This window comes from Artibeus jamaicensis, unplaced genomic scaffold (genome assembly GCF_021234435.1).
Source record: "Artibeus jamaicensis isolate MK-2021 breed Jamaican fruit bat unplaced genomic scaffold, CSHL_Jam_final contig_1417, whole genome shotgun sequence".
NCBI classification, from domain to species: domain Eukaryota; kingdom Metazoa; phylum Chordata; class Mammalia; order Chiroptera; family Phyllostomidae; genus Artibeus; species Artibeus jamaicensis.
The window spans coordinates 488505-506595 of NW_026521282.1; the positions used below are offsets into that span (position 1 = coordinate 488505).

Consider the following 18091-nt stretch of genomic DNA (forward strand, 5'->3'; position numbering starts at 1 on the left):
GCCCAACTGAACCAAACCAGTCAGAGCCAGACTTTACTTCCCTACATTCTCCTGCCGTGGGTTTGGGGACCCTGGCGTTGAAGGCAACCACTTAAACAGAAAATCTGGGGCTCTCCCATTCCACCTTAGCCTGATTCGATGCCTGGGACTTCCCTCTCCGTCCCCTGCCAGCCCACGCGCCTACGTTGATACTAGGGACCACCAGCAAGGCAGCGACGGGTGAGGAGCCATTGCTTGAGCACGTGGCTCTCCACTGGGTGAACCAGCGGTGAGCGCACTTAACCGGAGTTTGACGGTAGAATTCAAGTCCCAGTGGCCCAAAATTGGGCCTCTACGACCAAACCCACCCACCTCCGACGCTTCCCTTCACCCCACACCCCCCCCCACCACCACAGCGTGCCGCTCGGCGCCAACCCGGCTTCGGCTTCGATGAAGGCGACTTACCCAGAGGTTGAGGTACACGTGGCCTTGATGGAGTGGATGCGCAAACGATTGGCCAGGTCTCGGAGCACCTGCAAAGTGTACGCATCAGGCTTGGCTTCTTGGCTAACGCCAGCAACCTCCGGAGCGTCCGCCATAGCTGCCACCCGTTCACCGTCTAAGGAGAAAATGGCGTCGAGTGTGCTCCGAGGACAGTTATGTGACCACCGCGTTAGCTCCCTCCGCGCTTGGCTCCCTCCGCGCCTGGCTCCCTCCGCACACGGCTCCCTCCGCACGTGGTTCTCTCCGCACACGACTCCCTCTATGCATCCAGTTCAATGGATTTTGAACATTTCTCATTTGCATATTCAACGTTATTCAAAATCATTTTATATCTTTATATTTTCTCTCATGCTATTAATTCAAAGAGGACTGATTGTGTACATGATCCCGGATCTACTTTTGGGTTATCAAAAACTTCTGGGACTACATGCTGTGATGGTTGACAACGTGGTGAAGGTAGTAAAGTAGTTACCGCATCATACATTTAAAAATAGTTACAACCATGAAGTTTGTTTTGCATCACAGTATTAAGAAAGCTATGCTGTAATTTTACAATTTGCTGGTACCCCTCCTCACACCATAGTGATTTTCACATGTAATTTTCAAATGTCAATTGACCATAGCATCCCAGCTTCCAGCGCAGCTTCTCAGCTCGGAAGGCGGATTGAGGTTTCCTGACAATATGGTGTCTCTGTGCTGACCTTTCTTTATAGTACCTTCTGTATGGAAAGACCTGTGTGAGTGTTTAGGTTGCATTAGCCCAATGCTGGCCAGCAGCTTTCACAGGGACTTGAGGGGGCTCCCACTGACTTTCTGTGTGAAAGTCCTCATCTGTACGAAGACCACACTGTACTCTCTCTGATTTTGAGATGGTCTACCAAGAATTAACCTTGCTCTCAGCGGCACCATCTCCATAACACCAAACCCTAAATTCGACCACTGGGAAGCATCTTCCAAACTGCTGAGCTGCTGGCAGCCTTGAGTGTCCCTAAATGTGGCTAAACATCCACGTTCTTGCTTGGTTAAAGGTTAGTGCATTGAAATTTTTCATCGATACTTGTGATTGCTCCAAGAAAAGTCTTGCACCTATATGCATTCCTGCTTCCACACTGGATATTGTTAGACTTTTTAATGTGTGGCATCCTAATGGATGAGAAAATCATAGTTAATTCCTTTTTTGATTCACATTTGCCCAACTTCCTTGCAGTTGCACATTTAGCATATGTTTATCGCCACTTGTAGTCTGTCCTTTCTTAATGATTTGTTGCTATCTCTTACTGTTTTTATACTGGATTATTTCTCTTTAGCTTTCTAATATGCAAGACTTCTTTGTGTTGATTAGCCTTTTACCTATTAGAGATATTGCAAAATCTTTTTTTCTCAATTTGTTGCTTTAAAAAAATTGCGATATTTTATTTTTAAGAAGAAGCAAGTGTTTGAACCAAAACCTAACTTTATGCTTTTTTTTTCTGTATAAGGATGTTTTAAAACACTTTTGTGCAGTAAAATATGTAAAACTTTGCTTCATGATATTTTTGTTTGAGTCATTTAGAAAGATATTCTATACACAAAATTATAAAAATATTCCTACTATGCCCTCCAAACAATTTTATAGCTTCATTTTTATGTTTAGTTTTTTATTCTGTCTCAACTTTATTGTTGCATATAAATAACAGGAAACACTAACTTAATTTTTTAAAATAGCCAATTGTCTTAAGACCATATTTATTATTTCAGAAAATTTTTAGCTTTTTTTTGGTATTTTTCCAAATAAATCTTAAAAGAAGGTATTTTGAGATTCATAAGACATTCCCATGGGATTTTTTATTGGGATTTTATTAAATTTATAGGTTAATATGTAGAGGGCTGACATTTACAGTATTGAGTCTTCCCCTCAAGAATACAGTATATAGCCACTGATAATCACATCTTATTAACATTCTATTTTATATTTTCTGTTTAACCTAATATTTTGTTTCTTTTTCTTCCTCCTTTCCTTCCTTTTTTGGATTAATCAAGTTCCATTTTATGTCTCTCTTTGATTATTTGGATGTGATGCACCTGGCTTTTCCTAGTGGTTACCTTTAATTTTTTCACCAACATTTTTCTCTCAATTTTGAGTTTCATGTGATATCTATACAATTTCCCAATAGAACTAGTTATTGGCAAACTTTAATTTTCCCTGTTTTCTATTTCCTTTAAAATAATTATGTAGTGTTTTCATTTATCAAGGGTATATATGAACATAGTTTAAAGCAGGGGTCAGAAAACTTTTTCTATAAAGGCCCAGATAGTAAATATTTGAGGCCACAGGGTCTCTGTTGTGGCTACTAAAGTCTGTCATTGGGGTGGCACAAATGTAACCGTAGACAATTTGTAAATGAACAAGAGTGGCTGTATGCAAACCATACTTTGTTTATATGGACATTTAAATTTGAATCTCATGTAATTTTCACACGTCAAAAACTACTCTTTTTAAATTTTTTTCAACCATTTAAAAATGTAAGAACCATTCTTAGCTCACACTTGTATAAAACCAGGCCACAGTTTGCCAACCCCTGGTCCAATGAGTAAATGGCTCTATGGGGTTTATGACCAAAAAAAAAAGATCAATCCCTGGCTTGCACCCATCCAATCATCCACTCTCTAGAATCAGCCACTTTCTACCTTTTTAGCTGTTTCTTTTGGCATTTACCTCCAGTTCTTAAAAAAAATGTTTAGAGTGCTATTTCTTTATACATATATATAAAGAAATATATGTATGAAATTATCAAATAACTTTTTACTATAAAGGACAATGATGTAGCTCTTTCATTCCCTGCCCCCTATCCTTCCAGTATGATATACAATGATTTGGGTTAGATCATTCCTTGGTGTTCATGTTATCAAGTCCATGAAAACACTGGTCACAGCTGAGTCATTACCCTGATGTTTCCATTCTCTCCCAATGTTTTGTTTTTCTTAGAGTTAATGCTTGTCTCCCTCAATCCCTTTGTTGCTTGTTCTCTGCTATAAAGGTCAGCACTCCTGCCAACTGTCTATATGTCCTCTCTAGCTGGTCAAAGATGTCCAGCATTTCATTAATTTCATTTCCTTGGAGTGCTCTCTCTTGGAGCCTTTTGACTTGCCCTCCAGGCCCACAGCTCAGCTGCCAGCCTAGGCTTCCAAGCTATTATCCTGGAGATTGCATTTGCCTCTTTTTTGGCTTGGGGCTCCTGTTTCATAGATTCCATCTCTACCTATTTCTGAGGTTTTTCTGTGTTTTTGGTGAATCACCTTCTCGGGTAGCTTCCAGAGAAAGAATGCGGAGGAGGTAAATACACGAGTACTTTCATGTTGCAGAATGTCTTTAGTCTAACCTTACAATAGACAGTTTGGACGTAGAATTCTAGGTTGGAGAGTCGTTTTCCCCCCCAATTTAAAAGGCATTAGTTCATTGTTTTCTAGTTCCTAGTACTTTTGTTAAAAAGTTTGAAGATATTCAGACTTCTGTTTCTTTTAATGGGACCTATTTTTTCTCTCTGATAGTTATTCTCTCAGCATATTAATGATATTATTCAACTCTTCCGGATTTCATTGATGCCATTGAGAATTCAGCTCTCAGTCTAAAAGTCATGATTTTAAAGGTACCAGCTTTTTTAATATGGCTGATTTTAAGATCTTATGTCTAGGTAGATCTATTTCTGTTCTTCCTGGATTTATTGGGCTTCTTAAATTTGTTGATTTGTGTCCTTTATCAGTTCTGGGAAGTTCTTAGTGACTGTCTCTTAAAATCTTGCCACTGCTTCGCTCTGTCTTCTCCCTGTAGGATAACAGATTTTTGTTAGACTTCCTAACTCTGTCTTCTATGTCTTATATTTTTCAGTTTTCTTTTTTTAAGATTTTATTTATTTATCTTTAGAGGGGAAGGGAAGGAGAGAGGGAGAGAAACATCAATGTATGGTTGCCTTTTGTGTGTCCCCTGCTGGGAACTGGCCTGCAGGGAACAGGCCTGCAACCCAGGCATGTGCCCTGACTGGGCATTGAACCGCGATTGTCTGGTTCGCAGGCCCGCGCTCAATCCACTGAGCTACACCAGCCAGGGGAAATTTTCTATTTCTTTGTGCTTCTGTGTTTCTGTGCTTTCTCTGGCTGTTTTACAATTTACTAATTTTCCTCTCCAGCCATTTCTAATCTTCTGTTAAATCCATCAATTGAACATTTTAAAACTTAAAAAAATGATGGGATCTGACATATGTCTATAAAGGCACAGAAAACATCAATGTACAGTTTAGGAAATAATGATAATGTGAACATATATTTAACTAGCACTCAGGTAAAGCACCCTGGCCTCCACATGTCTCTCCAAATCCCCATCTCCTTCTTCCATCCTAGTGGGGACCACAATCCTGACGTTTATGCTTTTCTTTATAGCCTTTACTGCCTATGTATACTTGCCTAAACAACATCATTTTGTTTTGCCTGATCTTGATCTTTATGTGAATGGAACCATATATTATATTGATTCTTTTATGTTTGGCCTCTTTCACTGAACATTATTCTTGTTCATTCATGTTTTCAAGGTTGTAGTTCATTTTCATTGTTATATAGTAGTATATTGTTGAATACATTATATATAGCTCATTTACACATTCTCCTATGAATGGGCATGTGGATCGTTTCTAGCAGTTGGTTATTGGGAACATTAGTGTTTCTCTCTCCCAAGGACATACCTAGCAATGCAGCTGCTGGGCCATTCAGTATGCATGCCTTCAACTTTACAATAGTAACAGATGCTTTTCCAAAGTGCTCATACCAGTTGTTCTCCCACCAGGAGTGATTGAGAGTTCCTGTTGTTCCATATCTTGGCCAACATTTATTATTGTTAGTCTAAGTTCTGCCAATTTACCAGGTGCATAGTGGTATCACATGGTGTTTTTTTTTAAATGGAGGTTTAATTTGCATACAATAAATACATGGAACTTAGCTATCTATTGCAATTTCATCACTCTCGACTTGCCATGGAGAGAGCACTTTCAGATCAAAAACAGTCATGAAGGCACTTATGTTTACAAAGTAGAAACAGGGCAGAGGCTCCACCTGTTCAGACCCCATTGACCTCTCCTAGGTCATTATCATTCACTCTTCCCTGGCCCACTATGTTCCAGCTATATAGCTATGGCCATCTTTAGACATGAGAAAACTGACCCTCTGAGCCATTTAACTTGCCCAAGGTAGAGTGGTAAAGTCAGGATTTGAACTGGGTTTTGTCTTGAAGGTGGAGTTCTTTCTGTTATGCTTCACTCTGTGGGAGACTCATTCGTTTGTGTCACAGTATAATTTTTCTCCCTGGACTATGAGATCTTTGAGAGCAGTGAACGTGTCTGGCTTCTGTACCCCATGGTAGGGAATCAGACAATGTGTTGAATGAGCGATTGGATAAAGGAACACACCTGTTAGGTTGTAAAACTCTCTGCTTATTTCTTCAGTCGGCTTGGCAGTAGCAATCCAGCAAGGTCTAGGGCTCAATGGGGATGAGTTTATTCCATACTTTACAAGAACAGTTTTTAATCAACTGAGATGCACAGCTGCTAATTCTTGGAAGAGAGGAAGCCCAGGAACAGAAGGGGTAGGAATGGAAGGGAGATTCTAGCCATCTGGGGGCCATAGTGAGGCACACCCATAGAGCAAGAAGTCAGGTGCTGGAAAGGAGGAGGGAGGGGTCTGGAAGATGAACTAGACTTCTCTGTTCTGTGTTGGGCCCATCTTGAATGCACAACTCTTGCATATATAAGTGTCTGTGCATACATGTAAGTATTTTCATAGAGCGAGCCAATAATGTGTTCAGTTCTGCTATTTGCAGCTTATAGAAAAGTACTCATTTTTCATTTGTCTCCCAATGCAGGCAGAATATACCAAGAGTCCAGCTGCAGCCCTCTCCTCCAATATTCCCTCATAGAGGTCCCTGTCATCTAGTGAGGAGGGCCGCAGTGGCCACTCCAGCCTCTCGGACAGGGAGATGGCCCAGAACTCACAGGGTAGTATTAAGCACCGCATCCACCACCTCTTAGAGCAGCTGAGAATGGAGAAGGCCAGTCGGGACAAGAATACAGTGGGCTATCTCAAGCTGGTGTCCAAAACACACCGGCATCAGGTTCCTCACATCCGGCAGGCCTTCAAGAAGGTGAACCAGTGTGCCTCTGCCGCCATCGCCCAGATCGAGCGAAGGCTCTGCCAATGTCACCAGCAGCTACAGGAGCTGGAGGAGGGCTGGCGGCACAAAGGCTCAGTGCCGAAGGTGGGAAGCAGCCTGGACAACTGTCAGCAGCCTAGTGAGAAGGCCCCTTTTCTGGAGCCCGCCAAGCCAGGTAGGAAAGACTGCTTGTCCACCAACCCGTCCAACAGACACTTCCCTCTGGCGAGTCACTTCCCAGCCTTACAGCAGGGGAAGTCCTCAGAGAGAAAGCGAAACTTGCTATTGCGGAAAGTGAAGAAAGAGCTGAAAAAAGTCGAGAAGTTCCACCTTAGCCTCCAGGTATCCTATCAGAGCCTAAAGGAGAACTATCTGACAGACCTGCAGGTGTCGCTGGAGTCCCTTAAGGAGGAGAAATGCAGGTGAGGTGGAACCCATTCTGCTGCCTTGGCTCTGGGGACAGTCCTCAGGACTGTTTGTAGGAGGGTGAAGGGGAGCCAGGGAGGGGGTAAGGAGCAGCTCAGCATTCCTCTCCGCGACTGCCTCCTACACACCTTGCAGTGAAGAAGGCTCATCTCCCGTGTGCGGTTGCGCACCAGCCTGGCCCTCTGCTGGCAAATGAGGCCCTAGCTCCAGCCCCACCATGTGGTCCTGCAGCTGTGGCTCGAACTGGAATGGCAGGAGACAGCTGAGGTGGCGGTGAGCCCAGTGGACACCCATCATCAGTTAGGGAGGTGTTTTGCTATCCTGTCTGCTGCAAGGGTTGGTGTGTGGGCAGGAGTGGACTCCCCTTGCCAGCCCTGATCCCTTCACTGGTGCTCATGGCTGAGCTGGAGCACAGCAGTCACTTATGGGATATTTATTCTGAGAATGACTGCCTTCTGGGGGATGCTTTCTCCCCACTGTGTGGTGGGTTTATTTTATTTTCATACAAGACAAGATGAGGTCCACCCTCCCCAAAAGGCAAACTCAAAGGATTTTCTCCATTCCTATTCCATTACCTCTCAGGGTCCCACTGGCCCTCAAAGGTGCCACACTCCTTCATTGGATCCCTGCAGTCTTCATTAACTCTAATCCTTTTTATCCACTAAAATGAAAAGGGGGCTTTATCTTGTCCATTTCTATATTTGTCAGTCCTAAAACTGCCTGCCCTTTGTAGATAATCAATAAATATTTGTTAAATAAGTGGGGGAGAAGGGAGGGAGGGATTCACTTAGATGAGCCAAGATTCTCAGCATTTTCATGAAAGCAAGAACTCTGCAGTCCATTGAGTCTGTTTTCATGGGGAAATCTTACCTGCGTTTGCACTGCTTGACAATTCTATAAAGGGCCATTAAAGTTTTATGGGGCAACCTATTATCCAGTAAGATAACCAATCAGAATTACAGGTTTGTTTCGGGGAGGGAGTTTGCACAGGACATGGCAACACAACCTAAAATCTTGGCACTCTTTTTTTTTTTAAAAAAAGCCTCACCCAAGGATGTTTATTGAGTTTATAAAGGGAGGAAGAGACAGAGAGAGAAACATGGGTGTGAGAGAAACATCCATGGGTTGCCTCTGGTATGCATTATGACTGGGTATTGAACTTACAACCTAGGTATGTGCCCTGACCGGGGATTAAACCCGCAGCTTTTTTTTTTTTTTTGGTATTCGGGCCAAAGCTCCAACCAATTAAGCCACCTGGCCAGGGCAATCTTGGCACTCTTAAAGACCTCTTTGTCAAAATAACATTTCCAAGGTTGGATTTATATAAAGCAAGACCACAGTTTGGTGGCAGTTATATATATATATCTTCATACTGCCCAGGCCACTGAGACTGTTATACTCAGGTACACTTTTAACCCCTTAAGCAAATCAGAATCTGCCAGCTGTGCAAGGGAGCAGGGTAACCTACCTCCTCCCAGACTCCGAGAATTCCACAAGCTTGCACTGCTGAGCCAGCCAACCGCCCACCACTAGACTGTGCCATGAGTGTGAAGTAAACTTTAATTGTGTCCAGCCACTGAGATTTTCTGGTCGTTGGCTACAATAGTTACCTTACATTGATTATTATACATTAGAAGCAAAAAAGTAGGTCTGTAGGACTCAGATTTACCAAGAGAAATGGAGAATGGGCTGGTGATGACTTTACGTAATAACGGTGACTACAAGGGGTCCATAGCATTGTTCACGTGTAGTGTTCAGACACCCACTTTATAGATGGGGAGACAATCTCAGGCACAAGCAGGCCACACAGCTAGGAAGTACAGACCTGAGAGCATGTCCGCATGTCCTGGCCTGGCTGTGTGGCTTCCTAAGTTAGGTGAGGGGGGCACAAGGATTCATTGCACATAATATATCTGTATTAAATGATCCTTCAAATCCTTTAAGAAACCTTTATGTGAGCTATATGCAGACATGGAAAAGGGTACATGATACATGTATTCAACTCAATGAAGTGTCATCCAGTCGCCACACCTGTGAACTCACCAGCCAGGGCTCTGCAATTGTCATGTCTTCTCTGGTGCATCCCGAACTGAACTTTCAAACTGAAAAGTCCTATGACACTCCTCACAGGTAAATCTGTTTGTGTTCAAAAGGGCTTTCTTTTTTATTTTTTAATTGAGATGAAATTCACAAGACATAAAATTATCTGCCTTAAAATGTATGATTCAGTGACACTTAGTACATTCGCAATGTTGTGAAATCATCATCTCTATCTAGTTCTAGAACATTTGTATCACTCGAGAGAGACCCCATCCCTGCCTCCCTCCCTGGTAACCACCAATCTGCTTTGTGTTTCTGTGCATTTGTATATTCTGACATTTCATGTAAATGGAATCATACAGTATGCCATTTTTGTGTCTGGCATCTTTAACCCAGTGTAATAATTTTGAGATTCATCTATGTTGCGTGAAGGAGCAGTTCACTCTTGCTCATCAGTATTCTATTGTATGGATGCACCAGACGTTGTTTACCCATTCATCTGCTGCCAGTCGGGGCTGTTACGAATAAAGCTGCTATGAACATTCCGGTACAAGTCTTTTTGTGAACATACAGGATGGGGCAACAGTAGATTTACAGTTGTTTTTCTGGAAAATAATACATTAATAAATAATACAAGAACGAACTCTGTTTTGCACAATCACAACTGTTTCCCCACCCTGTACAGTTTTATATGTGGAATAATAGAGTAGATGTATGTTGAAACATCGATGTGAGAGGGAAGCATTGATTGGTTACCTCCCACATGTGCCCAGATAGAACCCACAACCTGGGTATATGCTAGGTATGGGACGATGCTCCCATAACTTTTGGTTATGAACATACCTAGCAACTTTTGGTTATGGGACGATGCTCCAACCAACTGAGTCATACTTGCTAGGGCTGTATGTTGAATTTTTTTTTAAAAAGATTTTATTTAGCCCTGGCCAGTGTAGCTCAGTGGATTGAGTGCGGGCCTGCGAACCAAACAACTGCAGTTCGATTCCCAGTCAGGGCACATGCCTGGGTTGCTGTGGCAGACCCCGTCCAGCAGAGTCCGCCTGTTGTGGCTGGTGATGAGAATAAAATGCACAGGCGACAACAATCCTGTGGAGAAAAAGGGAACGGCACAACTATTCTCTCAAGGGGAGAGTGCCTATGGACGCCTCGGCCACTCCCTCAAGAGGGGAGCGCCTCCACCCTTGCCTAGACAGGCTTTTATTATTTTCTTGGGGTCTTACATCAGAGAAAGATTTAGTATCTATTACATAGAATATTATTGTCTACATTTTAGGTACAATCAAGAAAGTGAAAATGACATGCAGAGGGGAATGGTGATGAGCTGATTAGCTCTGTCTTTGGGAGAACTCACACAGGCTTTGGATATTACCTTGAAGATAGACAATACACATTTGTTGTTTTAGACCAGGGTGATGGAGTTTCAGCAAGAGCAAGCCATAACACTCTGTATGCATTTTCTAGGCCTGATTCCCACAGGAAAACTCGGTTTGAAGGTCTGGCTCCTGCCCACCACTTCGCTTCTGTAGGTTTTCCATACAGAGCTGAGTCACACTTGCCAGACCAAAACAAATGGGTCCCCTGACAGGCTGCAGGCCAGTTCCCAGCAGGGGATGCACGAGAGGCAACCATACATTGATATTTCTCTCCCTCTCTCCTCCCCTTCCCCTCTAAAGATAAATAAATAAAATCTTTTTAAAAATTAAAAAAAGATTTTATTTATTTATTTTTAGAGAGAGGGGAAGGGAGGGAGAGAAACATCAATGCGTATTTGCCTTTTGCACACCCCCTACTGGGGACCCGGCCTGCAACCCAGGCATGTGCCCGGACTGAGAATCAAACTGGCAACCCTTTGGTTTACAGCCCATGCTCAATCCACTGAGCTACACCATCCAGGCTGTATGTTGAACTTTTAAAGAAACTGCCAAACTGTTTTTCAACATGGTTGTATTATTTTATATTCTCATCAGGAATGTTGAGCATTCCAGGTGCCCCACATTCTGGCCAACAATTGGTATCATTAGTCTTTGAAGTTTCAGCCTCTTAAATTCAGCCACAACTCGGTGGACCCTAAATTCCAAATTGTGTCGTCCTAGCCCAGGTTTGTGCAACCTCAATGCTATTGACATTTTGGACCAGATGATTCTGTGTTGTGGATGTTGTCCTGTGTATTGTAGGATGTTGATCAGCATCCCTGGTCTCTACCCACGAGATGCCAGGAGCACCCTGGAGGAATTTCTACAGAATGTTTATGTGTGAGAGATACATCATTTGGTTGCCTCTCACATGCCCCCAGCTGGGGACCTGGCCTGCAACCTAGGCATGTGCCCAGACTGGGAATTGAACTGGTGGCCTTTTAGTTCTCAGGCCGGTATTCAGTCCACTGAGCCACACCAGCCAGGGCTGGAGGAGTTTCCTACAGTTGTCATAACAAATTACTCCAAACTCGGTGGCTTCAAACAACAAAGTATTTATTGTCACAGTTATGGAGATCAGAAGTCTGAAATCAGCTTTACTGGGCTGAAGTCACTGTGTCACCACAACCATGCTCCGTCTGGAGGCTCTAAGGCAGAATCTATTCCTGGCCTCTTCCAGTTTCGGGTGGCTACCAGACTCCTTTGCCTGTGGCCGCATCACTGTAGTCTTCAAGGTGAGCATCTTCATATCTCTCTCTGTTCTGTCTTCACATGGCTTTCTTCACTGTGTGTAAGAGCTCCCTCTGTCTCTTTCTTATAACAATATGCATGATTGCATTTAGGGCCCACACATGCTCAGGAGGAGCTCCTCCGTCCCTGCTGCATTCCCCAACCCTACCCTTACTGCCTGATCCCCCACATCTGTTTCTCTACCTCAGATTTCTCACCCAAGTTGCAGGCCACTAGGTTCTAGCTCAATTTGCCAAAAAGCTGATCCTCAGGTATAGTCAGGAGTATAATCTTTTGCAACCACAATATAGTTTAGGACAATTTGTATATTGGAGAGGGTGGCCTTATTAGCTTTGGAAGGGGGCATTCTTAATAAAGAATTAGGGGACAATCTAATAAATCTTATTAGATTTAGGGGGCATTTTGGTTGACTGGTCATCACTGTCAAGCAAGAGCATTTGTCTTTGCAAGAGCATTTCTCAGAGTGGTACATTTGTCTCTGTGATTGTAGGAGCTAGACAGAGAGGGATCCTTGACTAAAAGAGGGACAGGGAAGAGAGTCAGCTGTGTCCTGGCCAGGACACTGCTGCCAGAGGATAAGGAGGCTGGGGGCAAGGGATGGGGAGACTGAGAGAACGTCCTTATGAATTAACATCTTTTTATTCAACAATTTATTCAAGAATACATTTAAGAGTGTATTCATAAAGTTTTATAAATACATTAATAGAAGAAGCTATTCACTGACTTCTGTTCATGAAGAATATATTTATGAAAATATGGTCAAACACAGTTACTATCTTGAATGTTCTTGTGACTGGATCTTTCCTGGTAATGGGAAGATAATCTCGGGGAATCTCTTTTTAGGGTGGACACCCTGCCTTTCCCCTCTTTGTGGGCAGTAACCTCAGCCGTGTTGTCAGCCCACTCTCTTCTCAGCAGGTAGCAGGGTAGAAACTAATGGAATGTCCCTTACAACACTGTTATGAATTGTCTCCTGATGAATTGGCTTACAAGAAATGAGTGTTCAGCTTATTAGATGCCAGGGGAACGTCTCCATGTGGGTGTCAGTCAAGTTCTCAAGGCAGGACCAAATACCTCTTGGCCTCACATTCCCTGTCTCTATGACAGCACCGTTCGTTATGCTCTTTTGCATGTTCGAGTCACAGCCATGAGCCTGGTCCTTTCATTGCCCTGCTCTCCACAGGGCGCCAGGCCCCAGCCATTCTGTGTCTGCAGTGCTCTCCGGTACCTTTTCTCTTCTTCAGTGTCAGTGCCTCTGGCTTGGGTCAAGCCTTCCTCAGCTCTTCCCTAAATCAAAGTGCTAGAAGCCTCCTGACATCTGTCTTTCTGGCCTATCTTCCTGTTGTCCAAATGAGGAACCTCAAAGATGTTTTAAGTTATGAAACATTTCAAACTTAGGGGAAATGTAGAGAATAACATGATCAACATTGTACACCTACCCCGTACTTCCCAACTTTCTCAAATCTTCATATTTACCATTTTTGTTTCAAGTCTTATTTTTTTAAGAAATAAAACTTCAGAGCCCTGGCTGGTGTAGCTCAGTGGATTGAGTGCAGGCCTGCAAACTAAAGGATCGTAGTTTAATTCCCAGTCAGGGCACATGCCTGGGTTGTAGGCCAGTTCCCAGTGGGGGACACATGAGAGGCAACCATACATAGATATTTCTCTCCCTCTCTCCTTTTCTTCCCTGTAAAGATAAATGAATAAAATCTTTAAAAAAAGAAAAGAAATAAAACACAGGAGTTGGAGGGGGAGAAAGAAAGATAAAGGAAGGAAGGAAGGAAGAGAGAAAGAAAGAAAGGAAAGGAAGGAAGGAAGGAAGGAAGGAAGGAAGGAAGGAAGGAAGGAAGGAAGGAAGGAAGAAAGGAAGAAAGAAAGAAAGAAAGAAAGAAAGAAAGAAAGAAAGAAAGAAAGAAAGAAAGAAAGAAAAGAAAGAAAGAAAGAAAAAGAAAACTTCAGCCCTGGCCAGGTAGCTGAGTTGGTTAGAATGTTGTCCCTATATGCCAAGGTTGTGGGTTTGTTCCTGGGACAGAGCACATACAAGAATCAACCAATGAGAGGTTCTGGTCAAGATGGAGGTGTGGGTAGACACACCTCGCCTCACTGCACAACCATAAGAAGGAACACAACTAAATTAAAAATGAAAAGCACCCAGAACTGTCAGAGGATCACCCAGAAAGAACAACACCCAGAAATGTACAGAAGTCCCACAGCCAAGGACTTAAAGAAGCTATATTCATCCAGACAGGTAGGAGGGCTGAGACTGGGTGTTGGGCAGAGAGGGCTCCCTGTGGCAGTGGTGAGCCAGGGGCAGAGAGGTGGAAAGGCAGCGAGCCAGCAGAATGGGCAGCCCCACATTCACTTGTGGTGGATAAAAATCAGGGAGACATTTTGTGAGCCAGCAAGCCCAGCCCCAGGCCGGACTGTGCAGCCCAGGGCTCTAGAGCTGGGAAAAGAAAGCCTCATGACTTCTGGCAGTGAACCTGGTGGGGGTTGGGGTGGCAGAAGAAACTGCCAGTTTCTCAGGAGAGCCTGGAACCTGTGCAAACTCACCCACCCTGGGAACCACAACCAGGACGGCAGCTAAAAGGGCGCCAGTCACATAAGGGAAGTGGGTGAAGTGACTGGCAATACAGCACAGACCAGACAAGCCCCCAGAAGTCAGCCAGCAGTGGCATTGTCCCTTCTTTGATCCCTCCCTACCCACGGAGCCATGGTTGCCCCACCCTGGCAAATACCCAAGGCTCTGCCCCCACACAATTTACAGGTGCTCTAAAACAGAATCAAAGTGGCTCTACCTGGTACACAGATACGGGGAGGCTGCCAAAATCTGGACACAAAGAAATATGGCCCAAATGAAGGAACAGAGAAGAACCCCAGAAAAAGAACTAAGTGATGCAGAGATAGCCAACCTATCAGATGCAGAGTTCAAAACACTGGTGGTCAGGATGCTCAAAGATCTCACTGAATATAGCAAAAGCATAAGGGAAGAAATGAAGGCTCTACTAAGGGAAATAAAGAATAATCCACAGGAAACCAACAGTGAAGGGAAGGAAGCCTGTATTCAAATCAATGATTTGGAACATAAGGAAGAAATAAACATTCAACCAGAACAAAATGAAGAAACAAGAATTCAAAAAAATGAGAGTTTAAGAAGGCTCTGGGACATCTCCAAAAGGGCCAACATCTGAATCATAGGAGTGCCAGAAGGAGAATAGGTAGAGCAAGAAATTAAAAACTTAGCCCTGGCTGGCGTAGCTCAGTGGATTGAGCTCGGGCCTGCGAACCAAAAAATCACGGTTCGATTCCCAGTCAGGGCACATGCCTGGATTGCAGGTCAGTTCCCAGTGGGGGACACATGAGAGGCAACCATGCATTAATATTTTTTAATCTAAAAAACAAAAACAAACTAAGCAAACAACTAGAACAGGAATAGAATCATAGACATGGAGACCATTTGGTGGGTTATCAGCTAGCTGGGAGGGGGAAGGAGAGAATGGGAGAAAAGGTACAGGGATTTAGAAGCATAATTGGGTAGGTACAGAATAGACAGGGGGGTGTTAAGAACAGTATAGGCAATGGAGAAGCCAAAGAACTTACAGCTGTGGCCCATGGACGTGAACTAATTGGAGGGGCAGAAATTGCTGTAAGGAAGGGAGGAATCAGGCAGAGGGGGTCAAAGGTGGAGAAACTGGGACAACTGTAATAGCATAATCAATAGAATATGCTTAAAAAACAATCAACCAGTGAATAAATAAATGGAACAACAAATCTCTCTCTTTCTACCTCCATTCCTCTCTCTAAAAATCAATTAAAATTAAAAAAAGAAAGAAACAAAACTTTAAACAATTTAGTTGAATTGCTCTCATTACCCTTTTCCCTGGTCCCATACCCCTTCTTGCCACCTGACTATCCTCTTTGGCACTTATCTTTTTCATGCATGTTTTTAAACTTTCACAACTTTACATGTGTAGCCATAAACCACAGGTAGTGATGCTTTGTTTGTGTTTTTTAACAGCTCCATTGAGATGTAGTTTTCATGCCATAAAACTGCACTGTTTTAATTGTACATCTTAATGATGTTCAGTAAATTTACTGAGTTGTGCAACCATTACCACAATCCTATATTCTTTTTTTGTTTTAATAATAGTTTTATTGAGATATAATTCACATACCATAAAATTCATCAATTTAAAGAGTACCATTCAATAGTTTTTAGTATATTCACAGAGTTGCGCACTCATCACTACTACCTCATTGCGGACCCTAACATTGTCATCACTCCAAAAAGAAACCCCATCCCCAGTAGCAGTCACTCCCACCCTTCCCTTTCCCAGCCCCTGGCAACCACTGTTCTGTTTCCGTCTTTCTGATTCGTCTCTTTTGGGCATTTCATACAAATGAAGTCATACACTATGTGGTTTCTTGTGACTGCTCCATCTTTATAATCCACAGAATTGTATGAGATAACTACTGCGGGCCAAACACTGTTGCTGGGGATACATATGGAATTTAATAGCATGTGAGGGCAATTTAGATTTTGATTTCTACAACTTCTAGTCTACCTCTATTTTGCTAAAGCTGTTGCAAAAGTGGAATGATATATAGGAGATACATGACTCTCAGTGTGGATGCGGCTGAGGTGCAGACCTGGAGGAGTAGGCTGGGTTTGACTGGAGCTGGGACGAGAGGAGAAAGGTGGACCCTGAACCCAAGTCTAGTCTTGATATAGGACCACTTATTGCCAGCACGAGCTTCGGGTGGAGTACTGAGGGAGTATTACTTTCTCTTTTGCTCCCAAGACAAGCGTTGATGGAAGAACTGGTAAATAACCACTTGCAAGGGTACCTGGATGAGATTCACCGTCTCAAACAGAATCTGGCCTATGCTGAAGAACAAATGGCCTATCTTTCCTATGAGAGAGCCAAGGAAGTATGGGTGAGTTCCTCATGGGGGAGCTTTTTGAGAAAGGGCCAGGGAGAAGGAAGGATATAGGGATGAGGAAGGCAAAGGATGAGTGAATCTGTTTTTATAACCTCCAAACCAAGGAAAGAGACTGGTCTTTACGTTGAACCCCCGTTGAGGGTTTAATGGCAACTCACAGATTTTATTTAGAGCTAGCAGTGTCCAGTCTTTATACTCATGCCTCCCTCCCCCGACCCCTTAGCTGATCTGGGAACTTGGGCACTGCAGTTCTCATACCTGAGCATACACCACAACCACCTGCAGGAGTGCTGATGGTGCAGGGAACACCAGCTGGGAACCCCTGCTTTTTACCCTGGGATCACAAACGTGGGTAAAGGATTTTCCTCTCCTGTGATAGACAGCATTATTCTCTTCCACACCTTACACTTGTCCTTGGTCAGCTCTCTCACAGCCAGGCTCCCTGTCTCAGATCACATTGGGTGAGGGCCCAGTCAAATGAGACCTTCACTGTTACTGGTAAACATGGACCCTCCCAAATGGGGCCCTTAGCACGTGTGTGCTCTAGGTTCTCGACTTCCCTCTAAATCTTCAGTTCACCAACTCCTGGTGTACTCCCCTTAGGAACTCAAGTAAACAGCCGCACTTCCCTTTGGACCTCTTGTGAGGGCATGTGTTTTTGTCACCTGCAGGAGGTCATGGAGACTTTCAAGAGTCGTATAGCCAAGCTTGAAACTCTACAGCAAGAGACTCAACTGGAGATGACAGAGAACTTTAGGAACTGTCCCCGGAAGTTTATGTTTCGATTTCTGAACCTGTTCCTCACACTGGCCACCACCTTCTTGGTCTTCATCTTTACTGTGTGCACCTGCCCCTTTCTGCTGTTAAATTCACGCCTGCGCATATGCACCATGCTCATGCTGATTGGACTTGGTGCCCTGGCCTGGCAGAAGTGGCATGCCATCCCTGCCATGGACTGGCAGGCTTGAGTCCCCTCCAGATGGAGCCTGTATTCCAAGGACTCCAAGTCTCTATCAGATGGGCCTTAAAAAGCCTGGGTTTGCTAGCCCTTCCCCCTTTCAGGTGTCAGCGCATCCAGCCAGCCCTCCTCAGACAGCCGCTTCTCAGTTCTCCCTTTTGGATTTTATCAGTACTGTGAGAGGTTTGTGGATGCCTACCCAATTCACAGTTCCCTTTCTCACATCCTTCCATACCATCAGCAGACATGAGGCCTGGAAAAGATTAAAGTCTCTGAAGTGCAGTGTTGCTCTCTCTCCACTCTAAATCCTTCATGCCCTCTTGTGACCCAGTGACTGAATACTCAGAGGCTCCGGTGCCTCCCTCGCCATGACTTTGTTGTTTTTGG

General features: G+C 43.8%; 1 protein-coding gene across 1 annotated transcript; it reads left to right on the forward strand.

The window, feature by feature from the left end:
- The first annotated feature begins 918 nt into the window (after nucleotides 1–918).
- Nucleotides 919–17914, forward strand: TEX28 (testis expressed 28). The gene is given in 4 exon segments (XM_053667822.1): nucleotides 919–939; nucleotides 6326–7077; nucleotides 16605–16740; nucleotides 17418–17914. Coding segments are annotated over 4 exon segments (1266 nt in total). The 3' UTR covers nucleotides 17775–17914.
- The last annotated feature ends 177 nt before the right edge of the window (nucleotides 17915–18091 follow it).